Source organism: Meles meles, chromosome 5 (genome assembly GCF_922984935.1).
Source record: "Meles meles chromosome 5, mMelMel3.1 paternal haplotype, whole genome shotgun sequence".
In the NCBI taxonomy this organism is placed as follows: Eukaryota; Metazoa; Chordata; class Mammalia; order Carnivora; family Mustelidae; genus Meles; species Meles meles.
In genome coordinates this window covers 133477376-133496932 of record NC_060070.1, presented here as the reverse complement: position 1 = coordinate 133496932, position 19557 = coordinate 133477376, and the positions used below count along the sequence as shown (strand labels likewise).

The window sequence follows — 19557 nt, the reverse complement described above, 5'->3', positions numbered from 1 at the left end:
GACCTGCAAACCCCAGAGGGACTCTGTTTCCTGCTTACTATGTCAACAGCAGCTTGTGCTTGGGTTTGAATTGGCTTCAGCTCTTCACTTTTTCCCCCTCTGGTCTTAGAATTAATCACTGCTTTCCATAGAATCATTCCTGCAATCGTTTGTGGGTGGGTTAAAGCAAAATGTAGTAACCCAAGAAGCCACTGTATTTAAGATGTTAGTTTTTCTGGTGTATATAATTTACCTAATTATTTGTTCATGCAGCATTTGTATATCAGTTTTGTGATTGCTTTATACAGTATGAAATTTCCTGGCAATTCCCCAAGTGCTGGCTTCTCAGGCTGCCTATGCAGGTTTTAGCCCTGCAGCAATAAAGCAAAAAAATGGCTATAGGGCTTCATTCAGATAAGGCAAGCACCAGCCTTCTGAGCCGCTGAGCTGAATTGGACATCTTAGTTTGGGGGAACAATATCTCTCCTGTTTTAGTAATTCTATTAAAACTATTTATGGGGGGGAAACAGGTTTTATTAAACTTGGAGGACCAAGATAATTCACTGATTTGATGCCCTTGTATCTTAGTGGCATGTATAAGCATCATTAGATAGTCGCTTTTAAGATGAGCTGGTATATTGCATTCAATCCGTCATATAAAAATTCAATAAAACAAGCATTTATTTCATCTTTATTCTGTGTCAGGCTCTCTTTGCCAAGTCTCCAGAGACAGAGGGGAGCAAGAAATATTCCTGCCTTCAAGGAGTTCACAGTTTAAGGAGGGAGAAACACACATGATAGGATATGATTCTAGCTGAGATAAGTAGGAATGTGATGTTCCAGAAACATCCAGAGAAACATCCAGAGGGATTCATTTGGCTGAGTGTAGCCTGTTTCTCCAGGCTCATCAAATCTGTGTTTGAGAAGACTACCCTGCCAGCAGTAAGGAGGCAGGAAAATCAGACCGGACCCCGTTTCCATCATTCAGGACGGAAGCAAGGGAGACTTGATTCTGGGACTAGAAGGAAGTACGAATGAAAGTTGACACAGCATGCATTCTTTCTAACTAAACTCAGAGTGCTTCCAAGCATATTTGTTTCCACACTTGGGTGCAAGGACACTTATTTGGGGGTAAAATGGGAAAGAGAAGCAAAATAAAGGCCAATAAAACTGTAGACACTGGCTACAGAAGAGGGATCAACTCACAAGGAGCTCACCATGCTGGGGGAATGATACGAATGCACCCAACAAATCAAAAATATTTCTAGTAAGTTCAGAGAGGAAAACTGACTCACCAGTCTATGGTAGGTTAGCTAGGAAGACAAAAATGTCCCTATTTGAGACAAAGTCAGATCCCGGGCCAGAAAGAGTTCTTGAATGATGACTTCAAATAAAGTCCTGGCCAAAAGGCACAGTTCCTTGTTTCTTCTTTGGTTGATTCATTCCTTAGCCACTAAGATTATGGGTCCTGGAGCCAGCTCATCTGGGTTGGAGCCATGGCTTCCTCACTAGCTCTGGGCTCGGTATTAGAGAGTTAAAAGTCCTAGCTCATAGGGTTGGGGTAGAAAGTAAATGACTGACCGGTTGTGAAGCTCTTAGGACAGTGCCTGGCACAAGTGCTAACTGATGTGAGCTTGTTCTGTCTGCAGGAGTGCTCAGTGCTGAGTACTCCCCATGGAGCAGGCACATTTGAAGTCCTGGGCTTAAAGACCAAGAAGCTCATCATCTACCAAGGATGACAAGTGGGAACAAATGATTGTGCCAATATAGTTATGCACCCTACACTTTGGGGAACAGAGAGGATGAGGAGGGAGGGATAAACTGATGCCTGTCATCTACATGCCACAGCAAAGCCCACTCAGCTTCAGGGGGCCTGCAATTTTCTTAAATTCCCTGTTTTCTTTTCCTGCACAAACTTCCTCTGTCCGTACCTCTTTGTTATGGGAAGGGAAGCCCAATTTCTTCTAGATTCTTTGTTTGGAAAGCATAATTGGGTGATTATACTCTGGCTTCCTTGAATGAGGAAATAAACAAGTGGAGGTTTCTGGTGTGTGGGGTTAAGGGTGCGCTCCCCCATGCCCACTGGGACAGGGAAGGGTGTCCTGGGAAGGAAGAGGAGAGTGACTTCCGGGAGGACGGTCAGAGATCAGATCAATGTTTTAGTTAAACAAACAGAGGCATCTCAGGGCCGTGGTGAAGATGCTGGGGGAGGACAAGACTCCGAGGGAGGTGCGGACTGGCTGGAATTGGGTTCTTGTGCTCCTTGGGGTATGTACAGCAGGGAGGTAGGCAGTGAGTGATTTGGAAAAAGGAGCAGATGGTGTCATGGTTTTATGCTGTGTACTCTGAATCTAGCTACCTAATGCCCCTGTCAGTCAATGACTCAACTGGGCAAGAACACAATACAACAGTGACATTTAGAAAGCTTCACTTTCTTTTCTTTTTCTCAGAGTCCACTGCCATATTGAGGAGATCCTGTCACTAAAGAGATCACTGAGGAGAAACCTGGAGATACTTTGAATCTCAGTGGATTTGGGGAAGCTCTTGGTTCTTTCCGATGCCAGCTTCTTTTCTTTTTCTTTTTCTTTTTTTTACTAGGTGCCACCATGAACAGTAACATTTTTCTGTTTGTAAAGTGTCTCATAGGCATGTTTCACTTGGTTTTTATACTCAGTATATAAGGTAGGTTGTGTGAAATGGGCTTCATGGTTATTTTTATAGGACACATGCTGATAAGCAAGGTTAAGCTGGTCCAAAGGTGAGGGGCAGAACCAGGGCTCTGGCCTCAACTGGAAGCCATTGTTCATCCCTCTCTCGACCTCAGCGAGCAGTCGGCAAGACAGACAACTTACCCCCTTTCCTTCTTCCGCAGAAAGAAAATTTGGGTAGATCCTCCTCACAGATGGGATAGGAGAAATTCAAAATGGATGATCCTTTAGTGAAGAGAGCTATGTCAAGAAACAGCTCTTTGATGTCCTCTCCTAAAGGGAAAGAGAAGATTGGCTTTACTATTAGCGTGGGTTTCGCTGCGTATCAAAGTATTCAACATTTATAGAAGCATGAACCAAAGGGCCTTTTATTTCCAGAAGCCTGCCCTGTGTGGGTACCATTTTCTTCCTCCCTTCCTTCCCCCGCTTTCTTCCTCCCCTTCTTTTTCTTTCTCTTCTTTCTTCCTTCCTTCCTTCCTTTCTTTCTTTTGGTAAAACAGCACAGAAGCATAATGGCAGCAGCCCTAGGTACGAATGTGGCCCTTCTATGAGCTTGATCTGTTCGGAGCAAGGTAGGCACTCTGCTGTGCTCCCCTGCCCTGATGCCCTATCCCCTCAAGGTGATGGCTGCAGGCCTGGCTTCTACAGCTTCCCAGCTGCATAGTATTACGTGTCTCCCCTGAGAGGAGTGGGGTGGCGTCACCACAGTTTTTAGGTAGGTATTGTATCATATGACACAGGAGGCTTTAGGGTTCTATCTTTTTCTCCATTCCTCCTTTTTATGTTCCCCCTACTCCTCTTTTCATTCCTTTTTTATTACTCAGCTGCTGCTATAGAATCCAGATATTGGGTAAGGTTCTGGAAATACTAAGCTGCACAAGAGTTCTGGGTCCCCAGCGATGTTCTCTCCGTTTCCCTGGAATGATTCCACACGCTAAGTTCTGGTTTTGATAAAACTGCTTTAGAAGGGAGATACTCTAGCCGCTATAGCAATAGAATGACTAACTGGAAAGGCATGGCCAAATAAAAAGAAACAGTCAGAGAGCACCCCAGCTCATTGATTGGGGTGGAGGGAGAGATATTACATAACTTTCCCTTTGTCAGAGGTTTAAGAACTTGCATCAGCTATTTGGGAAATGAAATAAATCAAATGACAAGCCATACTGCTGGGGGTAGACTTGTTCATTGCCGAGATAACAAAGCAAAAACCCTCTCCCACATAGACGTCAAGCCTAAATATTGATGTTATCTCTTTTTGTTGTTGGGTATGCTGATTCCAGGTGCTGATTTCATTGAAACGAATGCTTCAAGTCTTTTCAATTAAAGAAAAAACACACAGCATTCAGTGAGAGTTCCACTATATATGGATGTTCCCCAGAGAGAGAAGTAAAAATGAAGATGGAAATAGGCCTGATTCCAGTGGTGGGGGCAGTGGCTTAGCCAGCCACTTAGCTCCTGTCGTTAATGGGAGTAATTGGGGTGTATGGACCAGGAAGGGATTGTGCAATGTTTTATTTCATGTCAATACTCTTTACTTACTCAGAATCATTCCAAATCTAATGTTGAGTTTTGCCTTTAAATGTTTAGAACACGGGTCAACAGAAAAGCCAAAATCTTGTAATGGATCTGCCAAGAAGAACACAACAGATTAGGTGTGAGTACATTGTATGCTCTGCAAACTTCCGTTAGAAATTCACACCAGTGATATCATTTTTTTCTACATGAATCACCAAAATTGATTCAAAAACATATTGTCCCACACTATTTTTTTTTTTTGCATGAATTCATGATGCCGTCAATAATCCTCCCAAGTCTCTCCATACTCAATGTTAGTCAATGCCATGTTGCGATGACAGACTCTCAATCTGAAATGAGCATGGGTCTTGGTGGGTGGGTTACACCTCACTTAGGTTTTTTGTCATTGCTTGAATTCTTGTAGTTCCTGAACTTTTGGCCTTAAAATTTTCAAAGTTAGGACCTGCCTTTCTAATTTTGCCCCATCCCATCTCAGTCAATGTCATAATTTTTTCCCCAAATGTTCCATTATATGCAAGGTCTTGTGCTAAATATGATAGAGGGAACCTAGACTGCAAAGATAATATCTTTCATACATATCTTCCGGTCATTCAGAAAGCCTCAGAGGCTCATCTATGTCTCAGAATAAAGTCAGGAAATGTCCTATTGGTCCCTCCTTCCATACTCCACATCATGAATCCATCCTCCATTTTTTGAGGTCAGGTCACCCCGCAAATTCCCACCGTGCCTACTTGTTCACACACTTTCTCTAATGAGTAATGGTCTTACCTTTTTGGCTGTGGTCTAAGTGAGGTCTTGTTCATTCCCATCTTTTTTTTTTTTTTTTTTAATGAGGGTTTCCCTGATCATCCTCCAAATATTTTTTGGCTTCTCTGAATTCTTAAAATAGTTCTGTCTGAAATATTGTTTTCAAGGCGTATGAACATGGTTTACTCTGTACTCTGCTATGGGGACCCATCCTATAACACTTACCCTAAACATGAAAGTTCCGAAAGGCAGGAGTTGGATTCTTATTTTGGTTGTTTTGGTTTGGTTTCTGTTTCCAGGTCCTTTATGTTTCCCACTGGGTCTGAGAATCATAACTGAGTTGTCCTTGTCACTGAGCTGCGCACTTTATAAGCGTTTCTGTTTAATCCTCCAGCCTCCCCAGTGCATAGCGCAGAGCCCCTCAGTCAGACGCATGGTAAGCACCCCTTGCGTGTAGGTAACGAGTGGATAAAGGGGACATGTGTCCCTCAGCTCCAAATCCAGCCTTCCGAGTTCTGCTGTGCAAAGTCGGGGCTCTCCGCATTCACTCTTCTCCATTGTCATCTGCCAGCAGAGGTACCAGAGGGAGACTGAGGCTGAGCCAGGGAAGCAAGCTGCTCCTTCTTCCACACTTGCTGGTCCTTGAGTGTGTCACCTGGAGATGGCTTGTCACCCTGGCAGTGGCCATTGGTTCCAGTGTCCTGCTTTCTTCTGCACCTTCCCCGAATCAGCAGAGGCTCATCTGCATGGGCTCCTAAGCTTCTGTTATGGCAGTTTCGGCTGCAGACCCTTTCTCCCTGTCCCCAGCAGTCTGTGCTCCAGCTCCACAGGACCCTTCTTTGAAGCCTCCAGGTTCTGATGAACTCCAACCTCTGCCCTCTGTTCTCCCAACTCTCAGCGTGGTCGCTGCTTCCTCCCTGTCCAGTTACAATAACTGACATGGTCTGTATTTTCCCCATGAGACCCAGACTCCTATGACAAATGACAATCTTGAGAGATAGCTATGATTGTCCTCCTTTCACAAATGGAAAAATATAGACTCAGAGAGGTTTTTATTAACTTACCCGGGTCCCAGGACTGTAAGGGGGGTAGAGTCAAGATTCGAACCCAGGCTTAAAGAACAAACAAAAAACGACAGCCCTGGATTGTGTACAAGTATTCATGAAGTGGAGCTTCCAAGCTGTATGCTAATGATTTAATTTGTACGATGGCCTGGAATATTTTGTGCGTGGGCATATGGCATGTGATAATTCTGTTTCATAACTGGTTTTAATTTCAGCTTAGCTATGAGCTCACATTTGTCAATGATGGTGTTCCAGACAGTTTTATCATTCACATTGCTGACCTAGAAGATATGTAATTGTCTGCGGTATCTGCCATGGAAATGATCGCTAGGCTATTCTGCCTTGCAGATCTAATCTACGGTGCCGTTTCTTTTGAGCAAACTGTCTTGGATCTGGCCGTTCATTCTCCTGGGGAAAGGCCATTTTCTCTTAGGCTCATTTTCCTTCTTCATCAGACCGTTTGCGCTGTCCCGGGTTTCTCTTGGCATGGGAAAAGGGAACAGGAGTTATGGAGACAATTGTCCCTGCTACACAGTTGGTGCTCAGTATCAAAAAAGAGAGGCCAAAGGACAGATGTTCAGGAAAGTGCATCCTCAGAATTGTGGATCAATTCAAACTGCTGTCTAAGGACAGATACGAGGGGCTACATATGTATCCCTCAGCTGATGGACAGTTACAGAACTGCACAGCGTGTTTATTGATATTTTAGAAGTATAGATGGAAAGGATAAACTAAGAGTGGGAGAAGGAAGTAAAACATCTCCTCGGTACTGGAAAAATACTGTTGGGAAAATAACCTTAATAGGGAACAAAGTCACAGAGAAAGCAGTAGGTTGTTTCTCTCTGAGGATGCGTATGTATCCAAAATCATTAAGGCCGTTGCTTCAAAAGTGCTTCGGGGCTTGGTAATCTTTCTTAGCAGTTATATTTATTCTATATTTGAGATCGAATTTTATATCTGAGATTGAATATGCAGTTTGCAGCTGTCTTGGGGAAAGTGACATCATTTCCTCCTGTCCCCCAGTCCCAGCCTCACAGACGCATGTCCTTCCCTGTGGTAATATGCATTTTCACTCAGAATCCGTATTGCATTGTATTTTCCCTGGACCTTCACCGTTCCTCTACTAGACACTGGAAAGCAGCTCCAGCCTCAGGGCCTAGCACACGGTCTGAAGATTATGCTGAGGTCTAAGTGATTGTTTGCCGAATGGATGGTAAAGCTTATACATGTAGTAAACTTGTGGAGAACTTGAAGGCAGGTTTCCTCAACCTTGGCACTACTGACACTTTGAATCAGAGAATCCTTCTTTGTGGGGGTTATAGGATGTTAACAGTATCTTTGGCCTCTACCCCGAGGATACCAGCAGGCTCCCCCCTGCCCCCCCGTCGGCCCCAATCCAGTTGTGACAACCAAAGGCACCTCCAGACACTGTCAAATGCCCCCTGGAGGACCAACACCTCTGGTGGAGAAGCACTGCTTTCAAGAATTGCTTTCTCAGTTACCAGACAAGTGCCTCAGACTCATATACCAAAACAAAAGATGGTGGGTTGCATTTTTTAAGTAGTCCTTATGTAATATGAAAACTAATGGGCGGGGGGAGGGCAGGAGGGGGGAATTCCCTTGCCCACTTGCCTCAAGTAATTTTTAATACATATAAATTGGATTATCTGAACTTGGATCTTCTGAAGGAATGAAATTGGAAAGTTAATGAGAGTTGGTGTTCCCGGGCTGTGAGGGCAGAGATAAATGTTTCCTCTAGACACTTCATTGTAGAACAGCAAATGAGCTGAGCAAAGAGGCCAAAAGCTTCGTTGTGCAATATACAATCTTTTCATTTTAAGTATTTTTTCCTTAGTCTCTGTGCGATGCCCCCCCAACCCCCCCCCGTGTGTTCTGTCGACATCTATCATTTTAAGTATTTTTTCCTTAGTCTCTGTGCGATGCCCCCCCCAAACCCCCCCCCCCCCCCGCCGTGTGTTCTGTCGACATCTATGGCTTCTGACCAACGGAGGGTAGTGGTTGCAGTGGGTGAGCCCAGCATGCTCCCAAACTGTCCCCACTGTCCCTTGCCTCTGGGACGCATGGGTGTGGAAGGCAGGCTCCTCTGAACAGCTGAGAGGAAATCGGGGGAGAGCAGCCAGCTGTGTCTGCCTTGCATATTAAGGTCAGTGACAGTTCAAGGCATCTGGGGGCTATTTTCGTGCTCATTCATGGGGTAGGAGAGATTTGGATAAACAGATGGGCTAAGTGTGGGCAGGGTCTTAACAAATCTCAGCTCCAGAACCATTTTTGTGCCTTATTCTCTGCTGGTGGGCTGTGCTCTCTTGGTCTGGACGGAACTGGCCAGTTGTCCAGGAGAGGACAAACTTGCCTTGACGGTTTCTAGCCGGTTCTGGGTCTCAGCGGGAACCAGCAAATAGAGCACCAAACCCAAGGGCACAGGCTCTGGATATGCAGTTCCTCACTGGAGTGTGGTTGGCCCATAAGGCTGATGGGTCTGGGAGGGGGCGGGGCGGAGGGCGGTGTCCTCTGCTGCGTTCCCTGCTGGTGTGTTCTTGGGCTTGGGCTGCTGAGATCTGGGGTCTATGGGCATCCCCTGGCAGGCACCCTGCAGCCTGTTTTCTGGGTGGTTGGAGGGTTACAGGAGGGTCAACTCTCATGCTATTATTTTTCATATCCCATGGGTCTGCTTAAGGGCTTTTTTTTAACCTTATATTTTGAATAATTATATTCTCACGGAAAATTCAGAAAAGTACAGAGAGATTTCACCCACCCTTCACTCTGCTTTCCCCCACTGTAACATCTTACATATAATACAGTACAATGTCAAAACCACGACATTGATGTTGGTCCGATGAACTGAGCATATTCAGATTGTACCAGGGTTTGTATACATTTATGTGTGTGTGTGTTTGTGTGTGTGCGTACGCACATGTGTATAGGCATGCAAGGGCATGTGCGTGCCTTTACAATCTGATTGCTTACGCTTTACAAACTGTTGTCACCCTGAAGTAGAGCTGATGCTCCTTAAGCCCCACCTCCTCTAGCCCTCCACATCTCTGCCAAGTCCATCCCTGGGCTTGTCCACGTTCTTCCTGCTGCAGGAAAGCAATGGTTCTCTCTCTTTCTCTACCTCTCTCCCTCTTTCTCCCCTGTGTGGCTGTGGGTGGGTGTGGGCTGTCAAGTCTGAAACCTGCAGGGCAGACCAGCATGCTAGAAACTCAGGCTGCATTTCTAACAAATTTTGCAACTGAGTAGCTTCTTCTGGAAACTCTAGTATTTTCTCTGAAGGCCTTTAGCTGATTGGAGGAGTCCCATGCACATTATGAAAGATCACCAGCTTTAATCAAAATTTACGGATTGCGAATGTTAATCACATCCATGTAATGCCTTCACAGAAACATCTTGACCAAACAGATGGGCACCAGAGCCTAGCCAAGTTGATGCATAGAATTCATCACCACAGGGCGCATTTTGTGCTGTATTGCTGGAACCCCCAGTAGCCCTTCCAACTGTGTGTTCACAATCCTACTTGCTCTTATATGGTCCACAAGTAACTTGGGAATCAAATGTCTCTGAGTGCTTCCAACTGTTTCTGGGATGGATATACTGAGCCCCCTACCAATGGCAGGCACTATGCTGAGTGCTTGGGCTATGGAGATTTGAAGAAGCCATCTGAATGTTCAGGAGTATACAAGCAGGGATGTTCTGGCCCATGGAATCACAAAGAGTGAGCCAGTAACTGTGCTTGGGAGTCATTGATGATTGTAGAGGGAGAAGGTGATATGATCTAATCTGTATTTTCCTTACGTGCAATAATTTCTCTCCCTTCTCTCCAAACCCTCACCTCTTTGGGAATGTTATCACATTCCACCAGTTTCTTTCTCTTTATTCCTAGGAATTTATGATCTAGACTGATTATTTAGCAGGTAACATGGGCAACATTGTGTAGTAACTCAAAGCTTTATATGATAATGCCTTGCCTCCTCAAACATTGTCAGATCCCTGGGGCCAGGACCTTGCTATTATATGTTATTATATCATATTCTATTCTCTTATAGTTTGATTACAACTCCCTTTTCATCATATCTAACACACACCTCCAATGGCAGGTGCTAACTCAGTGTTTGCTGGATAAATGGCTCTGGCTTTCTGAAAACATGTTTACCTCTATCTGCAGTGTAAAAATCAATTTGGCCAATTTCCTGTAAATGTCTTCAGAGAGGTTTACACCTCACATAGGAAAACTTTGATTTCCTTCTCCTTTGGTCTTCTGCACCTTCACAATCCAGCTCAACCACCCCACCCCAGGATTCCAACTAGGGTTCACTTCCCTGTCCTTCCCCCGGTCTCCCATGGCACCCGTGTATAGCTCCATCATTGTGACTGTGGCAATGATCACTGGTCTGTTTCCTTAGGTTACACCAGGGCACAAGCTGTGAGTGGTTAGGAACTATGCTGTGTTTATGCATCATCCGATAACCAGCATCTAGTCTAGGGGGCACGCTCCAGTATGTCAGATGGCTGGATACGTAGATGGAAAGGAGAGAAAGTCAGATAGCTTGACCCAGAAGGTTAGATGAGCTTTCACTTCCAGCTTTGGTGGGAGCCGGCAGTTATTGGAGAGTCTGAGTTGTGAGGCCGGTGGTATCAATCTCTCTCCCCGCCAACACCAGGAAGGCTCTTTTGGAAGGTGCTAGTGCATTGACGTTGTCATCGTCATAGTGGAAATTTTGCTGTGGCACTTAGGATGGAGTTTCTGAGTCTGGTTGAAAATCTAGGGCCGGGTCAAATAGCAGCAGATACTCTTTAGTCATTTTTTGGAATTCTTTTCCCAAAATAACAAACGGAACTTCCTTTTCCCTTAAATTGGATGATTACCAATTCTGCAAGTTTCTATTTCGTTTACTACACACACCCACTTTTACCTGGATCTGGAAGTCCCTTTTCTTGCATGGCCATATTTTGATTGGGGTGTGTAATTTGTTTGTGTGATTCCCAGGACAGCTTTCAAGGGTCACTGGATCCCTAAAAAGAGGACAGTGTGTCAGGCTCCATGTGTAAGCGAGATGTCTTTGCTGGGAATTCATTACCATGGCAACATAAAATTAACTTTCCTCTTTCTGTCCTTGATGGCACTGTGGTGCCTTCCTTCTGCCCCTTCCTCCAGTCTCCTTCCCTGCCTTTGAAGATAAAGCGTTGACTTACAACGGTGAATGTGAATGTGTTCTAGCTATGTTGCTCTGTTATTTCCTGATCTCCTCTCGTTTCTGCCTTTCAAATCCTGTTACTAGAGGACAGCACAGGGGAGGCCTCCTGATGGGACAGGATTTCAAATAACAGCAGCTCCACCCTGATTCCGCTGTCTTTGGTGGCATTTCCTTGGGAACTGACCCACACACCCAAGTCAGATCTATCTATGACTTTGTTCTCGTTTTATCTTGGGCATGCAGATGGCGGACTCAAACTGCTTCAACATGGTTCTTGATATCAAACATAACAAAAATGGAAGGAACACCGTCACCCTGGAATGCCACCTGTTTGTAATATATGAAGCCAAGAACTACAACACCCTGCAGCGGCCTGGTAACATTGATGAATGCTTTCTTGTGTCGCTACTAACTGGGAAACACATGGACTCCATGCGAATTCGTTATTGACAAAAAAAAAAGGGGGTGGGAACATGGGCTGCCCCCTTGACGTCTGAGTCACAGTCCCCTAGAATGACCTGAGGTTGTCTTCCATCAGATTAGGGGGCAATGGTTTTTGATCCATAACAGAAATGTTAGAGACCATAAAGAGAGAAATAGTAATGAAGATGAGCTTCGATCCAAAAGGCCTGGACAAATGTCTCACCAAAAATAATGACCCATTTGCGGCTGTTCTGCTTGAACTTTTGCATCTTAGGAGTAGATCAACAATGAATTCTAAATGAGCAGATTCATCCTGTGTTATCCAGGATGCCCCACAGTGCAGAATCTTACAGTGAGGATGAGAGGAACTTGAACTTGTCTCCTAGCTGGGAGAGAGTGCATCTTAGTGGCTCGAGAACGGGAATTCCTACTCAGTTTCTCATTCATTTTACTGTGTACCTGACATATGGCCAGAAGAGCCCCTGACCTTAGGGGCACAAAGTAAATCAGAAAATGCTTCTGCTCTCATCTGGATGACAAAATTTCCAGGATCTAATTATAATACTACAAGATCAGAGACACTGAATATAAGATACATGTATGCTCTCAATCTCTTATTTTAAGGTCAAAGTGTAGACAACATTTTGCGGTCTTCTGTGTGCAAGGCACGTCTCCCATGGACACACTCCAAACTACCTGACCCAGTCCCTCTTCATTTAAAATTCAGTCTTCCTGATAGTGTTGCCATTCATTCTTTCAGTAATATTTATTAACTGTTTAATATCTGCCAGACACTGCTAGATGCTGTGGGACCAGAGTGGGGCAGAAGCCTTTGGACCAGGCCGGTCTACCCAGGGTCCTACTGCTGGTCGATTAGTGTCCAAATCACCAGGGTTTCCTGAAAGTCTGGAAACATCCAAGGAACTTGCTGCTCTGTTTGGTATGGATAATTATTTAACTTTCTGTTACCAATCTGGAGTCAACCCATATGGAATAGAAAACTGGAGAAAAGTTAGACCGTTCTGTTTCTTTTGTTTTTAATGGAAAATAAGACCTCCAAACATGCATTTCAACTCTACTTCAAGGGTGGGGATTTGCACTTCACCAGCAGATAAACCTCTTCCCTGGGCAGGAGCCCGTGGAAGGCTTCACACTTCTTGGCTTAGGAACGTCAGGAACCACGGCAGTGTTTGCTGACACGGAGGCACAACCGGGATACACCCGTCATATTTCATTTCTGCATTTCCTGCAAATCTGTCTGTTTTCTGATGGGGGACAAGAACCGGGCCATGATGTACAGGTGGTTTACTGAGTGTGTGGTTATGAAGATGAACTCTGGGACTGTTCTTTAAATGCTGGGCATGCTGAAAAGCAGTTCTCTCCTGCTTCTGGAAGACATGAACTAGATTCACTTTAAAAGGAAAAGCTAAAGAGGATGTCCTTGGCGGCTGGTGTTATGGAATACGAAGCGTGAGTGAGTAGGGGCCGGTAAACGGACTGAGAGGTAATACCCGACACCAGCCCTGTCTTCGCTCCTTTACAGAACTGGATTCGAAGCCAAAGAACCAGATGGTTCTAAGATATATACGAATCATTGACTCTGTCCCCTGTCTTGTGGGTGACCAGGACATCAGGTATTAATATCCCCATTTTGTGATTGAAGAGGCTGAGATCTAGGGCAGCAGAATGACTGATGCCATCCTCTAGACTCAGCCTGCTGTGGTTCTGCCCTCACACTGCTGCATGCGAGAGACAAATAGCAAGGGAGGCCAACCGACTAAGAGAAGGAAACAGAGCTTTGGAGAGAGGCAAAATGAGTTCAGATGCATGCCCCAAGACCCTATTCCTCTTATGTCTCAGGGTGATCACAAGGAGGGACAAGGCAAGCTGGCCCAGCTCCCCAGTTTTGCTAGGCTTCCTGGCTAGGCTCGCCTGCAAGGACTGTTTGCTAGGATTGTGGAGATCACTCACTCTGCAAAGCCCATTCTCAACCTAAAGGACAGCGGTAAAGCACAAATGAAAAAGCAGGGGCGTTAGAAGGTTTTTGTAGGAATCAAGAAAAATAATTCATGAAGCATCTGCATTGTAGGTATTCAGTCTCTGGGCAAAGGAAGGATGGATTCTGTGGGAAGGGCAGCGTGGAGTCCACTTCTTGTAGCCTTACAAAATGAAACCAACTTTTTAAAATTTTCTTTTTCAAACAACCTGAGGGTTTTGAAGGGTCAGGGGTGGGAGGTTGGGGGAACAGGTGGTGGGTAATGGGGAGGGCACGTTTTGCATGGAGCACTGGGTGTTGTGCAAAAAGAATGAATACTGTTATGCTGAAAAAATAAATAAAATGGAAAAAAAATTTTCTTTTTCACATTAAGAGCACTCTAGGAGTAAAATAATTTAGTAAAGTTCAATAGATCATTTCTGAAATAAAACCTGGATGTCAGCTAGGGGCTCTCAGCCCTTGAGATATAAATAGAATTGCGTTGAACATCACCAGGGTGGGGGGATGTTCCACGCTGATGCTCAAACTTTGCCGCATACTGGAGTCCCCTGGGGAGTTCAGTCAAGATACCGATGCCTGGGTCCTATCCTAGACATTCTGGATACTACCTGGGCATCGCGATTCTTAAATATTTCTATTGTCTAGCCTCGTTTAGAAAACCACTGCTATAAGCCACACCAAGTAGTGTACTCATTCCCTGAGCTTAGGCTCACACTGGGTGGGCTTCTAGATCTACTGTGGATCATTCTAGGCTAGAAGTTTAATCCCTTCATGGATTTCCCAAGAAATGTCCTCACAAACCTTCTCACAAAATTTAAAGATTTTATGGAGATTGCTGGGGGTGGGGGAGGGGAAGGGTTCACTCTATTCCTGGCTCCTTCCCCCCTCTCTAGCTTCTTTCTCTGGAGAAACAATAAAATATTTCCCATTGTCTCGGTGCTGAGGACTTGGACGCACACCTGGCACCCCAGGGCCTTAGCAGCTACCCCACTGACTTATAAAGGAATTCTTGCTAGAAAGGCAGGGCTCCTGCTTAGTTAGAAATCTCAGAACAGCCCCTAAGAGGTGTTTTTCTATTTTATTTCAGGAACATTGACTCAATGCCAAACACTTACCCAGGCATGAAAATGTTTGAGATAGGGGCTCAGGGACCAAGAGGATAGAGCTAGAAAGGTAGATACCGAAGGCTGTTGGGGGAAGAAGGAGCATAAGGTGGAAAGTACGTGAGCGGCAGGGGGAGGTGTGGGCTGGGAGCAGCCTGGCCATGAGGACAGGTGGGAAGCCTGCACGGGCTCACTCAGACCTCTGCGCTGAGACGGGAGCAGTCCCTTGGGGGTAGGGATCCAAGTGATCCCTGAAGTTAAAAACCAAAAACCTGCTTGTGATTGTACATTAAAGACAATCTGGTCTTAATTAAGGAGAAGATTAAGAGATCAGCTGTGTCTTTTGTGGCCTAATTGGATTTACTTTCCTCTGCTGTCTGTGTCCATAAAGATGACCAAGGTCCACGGTTAGTCTCAGGAGCGTTGGGTGTCATTCTTGGCAAAGTGTGTCGTATTGTGTATGTTTGATGTCTGTCCCTAAAGCTCCATCACCTTTGGGGATGGAATGTCAACTTGCCCACCTACTTTGTACTGAACATTTTCTTTTCTTCTTTGGCGGCTATCTGTGTTCTGGGACATAGACACAAATACAGGCTACGCAGAAAGAACAATTTCTTCATTTTCAGAAGAGAGGTAGGGTTTAAGCTATAAACTCTACAGACAATATCACTGTAAGAATTTGAGAATTAAAAAAAAAACAAACCCAAACCAAATCAACAACAACATATAGTCCCTTTCCTATTTTGGAATTCTCCATTCTGATAACCTCTTGTTTTTCTGATTATGCTATGTAATACTTACTGGATAATTGTGGGTTGACGGACAAGGAACTGTTGACAAACAACCAGACAGCCGGGAAGTAAGGGATTAAAGTGATTTTGGAAACAGTCTACCTGCTCATTTACCTACTCCAGGGTTTGGCTACCACATTTCCCTTTTTTTTTTTTAATAATTTATTTATTTGACAGAGAGAAATCACAAGTAGGCAGAAAGGCAGGCAGAGAGAGAGGAGGAAGCAGGCTCCCCGCGGAGCAGAGAGCCTGATGCGGGGCTCCATCCCAGGACCCTGGGATCATGACCTGAGCCAAAGGCAGAGGCTTTAACCCACTGAGCCACACAGGCACCCCCCACATTTCCCTTTTAATAAGTCTCAATCTCAATTTGTCTTCTCCTAATACAAGGGGACATAAAGATTCTGTTTTCCCCATGGTTCTCAGTACTTGGACTGGGGTGTAAATGTTCCTCCAGTGCGGCTGTGTTTGGGACACAAATTTGAAGCCAGAGCAGCTAGTAGAACCTGCTAACAATGGACTTTTCCATTTTTGGTGGATGCCCAGAAAATGGGGTAAAGATGTTACTTCTCAACAGGGGAGACAAGAAACCGAATACCACTTGTTTATTGATCCAATCACAAACATGTTTGGAGCTCCCACCATGGGCTGAGCACTGTGCAAGGTGTGAGAATACATAGGCGGGTTTGTTTTAGGCATAACCCCTGACATTTTGGAACACAGAGCGTAGAAGGACAAAGGAAAGGTAAAAGACAGTCTCCACACTGCGTAGCTACAAGGCACGGTGAGGAACAAAGGAGGTGTGCGTAATCCAGCATGGGTGGTTATGGATAACCAGCCGCAGTCTACAGGGGAGGGTCATCGGGGGTCCCACTTGTAGCTGTGACCACAGGCAGGGGCTGTTAAACACTCTATGTGTATTAGCTCAAATCCTTGCAAAAGTCTTAAGAGGCTTATTATCTCTCTGTTTAAGTCTCGAGAACTGAGGCAAGGAGGGTTTAAGGAAAGTGTCCAGGGTCATCTGAACCTCTGGAAGGGACTGGAGTATGAACCCAGGCAGACAGTCTGTCTCCGGGAACTCTTTTCCAGGAAGCTCGGGGCAGAAACAGCATACACAGAAACTCTGAAGAAACTCAAGTCCCAGAGAGCATGTAATTGCTGGGAACGTCACATTTGCCAACAAAGACCTTTGTGTTATCAAGTCCGTTCTGCATTGGTAACGCTCCTCTTGAATATTATAAATGCAGCCAGTTCAGGGGCACCTGGGGGGCTCAGTCCATTAAACGTCTGACTCTTGGTTTAGGCTCAGGTCATGATCCCTGGGTTGTGGGATCGAGCCCCACGTTTGGTGTTCCTCACTCTGCGGGGAATCTGCTTGTCCCATTCCCTCTGCTCCCCACCCCCACTCTCTGTCTCTCTCTTAAATAAATAAATAAATTCTTTAAAATAATGCAGCCAGTTCAAGTTCTTCAAAGACTTGAGGTCACAAGTGGGTGGTGTTTGTTTGAACATACACAGACCCTAAAGATCCTAGAGTCACCTCTGGAAGGATCCTGGAAAGTCCAGAAGACTTAATTTTCTTTCTTCTGTTGTTTAGAATGGTACTGGAAAGATAGATTTCTGGCTTCTTCCTATCTATTTCCCAAGAAGCAGCCAATCTTGATGGAGCATAGGTTTCAGTGGCTGTTGGGGTTAAGAAGAACCTCTGTAGGGGCGCCTGGGTGGCTCAGAGGGTTAAGCCTTTGCTTTTGACTCAGGTCATGATCTCAGGGTCCTGGGATGGAGCGCCACATTGGGCTCTCTGCTCCGCGGGGAGCCTGCTTCCTCCTCTCTCTGCCTGCCTCTCTGCCTACTTGTGATCTCTGTCTGTCAAAGAAATAAATAAAATCTTTAAAAAAAAAAAAAAAGAAAGAAGAAGAAGAAGAGCGTCTGCCATCAGTCCCTGGCCTGTGTCTTGCTGGTGAGCTCTGAGTTCTCACACTTTGTCTGGTTCCGTGAACATCTGACCGTCATGGGCAATTGCACGACTGTGCCGCTGGTGGGCAGGTGTACACACCACCGCCTTACCCTTTGCAGCCCTTAAATACCCCTCCCCGCCCCCCACACATGCACATACTCTATGAAAACAAAAACTCCAGCCCTGTCTCACGTTGGCCTTCTAGGCAAACCATCTGAGGGGACTCTTTCTAGAAGTACTAGGAGTAGCTACTTCTACTCAGAATTTAAGTCAAGGTGAGAGCTAGTCATCACCCCACCTCACCGAGTTCCCTTTCCTCACCTGTAGAGGGAGCCACTTGGCACCACGTTAAGTTTCACGCTTCCTTCTGGTCTCTCGGATGCCCTGGAGGCAGGGGCCATGCAGCCCACACTGTGGGGCTCAGCTCCTGCACCGTCAACAGAACTCCCGAAAGTGAGATGTGGGGCCTTGGGCTCAAAAAGGCCAGGCCTTTTTTTTTTTTTTTAACTTTTTATTTTGCAATAATGATAGATTTGCAAGAAGTTGCAAAAAAAGAGAACAGAGAGGTCCTGTGTATCCTTGACCTGCCGCCGCTCATGGTGATTTCTTACACACCTGGATCTCAGAACCAAGGCCTCAGCCCGGGTACCATCTACAGACCACTTGCAGATTTAACCAGTTTTTACACGCATTGTGCGTGTGTGTGTCTGTGCTCACACATGCAATTGTGGTTCTTTGTAATTGTATCGCGTGTAAACACCACCACAATCAAGAAACAGACACAAAGGATCTTTCTAATGCTCCCTTTGATAATTATCCCCTTCCCTACCCCTAGCAACCACTGATCTGTTCTCCATCAATATAATTTGTCATCTTGAGAATGTTCTATAAACGGATCTACCTTTTGAGATAGGATTCTTTTTCTTTTTTCTTTTTTTTTTTTTCATTTGGAGTAATATCCTTGAGGTCATTCAGGTGGTGGTGTGTATCAATAGCTCATTCGTGTTGATTGCTGTGCAGTATTCTGCTGTATGGATGGATCAGGGTTTGTTTAACTATTCACCTGCTGAAGGACATTTGGCCCTTTCAAGGCGATCACAAATAAAGCCCTTGTGATCTTTCACATACAGGTTTTATGAACTATGTCATTTTCATTTCTCTGGGATAAATACCCAGCCCCGGGATGGCTGTGTAATATGGTAAATGTATGTTTAGTTTTCTAACAAACAGCCCCCACTGTCTTCTAGAGTGGCTATACATTTTACATTCCCTCCAGCCATGTAGGCAGGTCCTCTTAAAGAAAAATTCTTGCTGGAGAAGCGTGTTCCCTGGCGAAAAATCGGAGGAGGAGCTCATCGTGCTGGACAGGGGTCAGTAACTTCTGCACCTGCTCAGCCTTGGGGGTTGGGACAAGAGTCCCTCTGTGACATGAGGAGAATGTTCCCAGGAACGATTCAAACACTAGGAGCCATGACGTGCACAGGCAGCCATGGCTGATTATTGTTAATGCTCATATGGGGTGGGTCGGCTTGGATGACTGTGGCAGGGAGCTCCTTCCTTAGCCACCAGACTTCCTTCCCAATGCTGCCCGCAGGGCCCGGGAGGCGATTTTGGCCACACTCCATCATATGGAGGCCTGCAGAACAAGTGTTAATTCTTGAGATTTGTTTCCCTAATGCTTTCTGGTATGAGATCAACTTGATGTATTTTTCATCCCCCTCGGGTACTGCTTCCCCACACATGGTGATGAATTGTCCATGCTGCCTCCCATCCCCCATCAGACTCACAAGAGGAAAAAAATCAATTTACACTTTTCCTAGGAAGCAAGCCTATCGACAGAGCTGACGTGTTGTCTCAGTCTGTCGGGCGGCTATGACAAGATACCACACAGATCGGGGGCTTCAACAAGACATTGATTTCTCACAGGTTGGATGTTCAAGGTGCTGGCTGATGTGGTTTGTGGTGAGGGCCCTCTTCCTGGGGTAGAGATGGCCACCTTCTCCAAGTGTGTTTGTGTAGCAGAGAGAGAGTGAGCTTGCTCTG

The 19557-nt window shown here is 45.4% G+C and overlaps 1 protein-coding gene across 2 annotated transcripts in view; it reads right to left on the bottom strand.

The window, feature by feature from the left end:
* The window catches only part of LY86 (lymphocyte antigen 86), a 57904-nt gene that overhangs the window by 22045 nt on the left and 16302 nt on the right, over positions 1 to 19557 (bottom strand). The window contains exons 2-4 of one of the 2 annotated variants that reach the window (XM_046005606.1): positions 10963 to 11062; positions 4227 to 4313; positions 2832 to 2960 (exon numbers count right to left, since the gene is read on the bottom strand). In XM_046005606.1, the coding sequence (XP_045861562.1) occupies positions 2832 to 2960; positions 4227 to 4313; positions 10963 to 10996 (250 nt within the window). In that variant the 5' untranslated portion in view covers positions 10997 to 11062. The remainder of the gene's footprint in view (positions 1 to 2831; positions 2961 to 4226; positions 4314 to 10962; positions 11063 to 19557) is intronic. The other variant, XM_046005607.1, reaches the window with a different exon arrangement.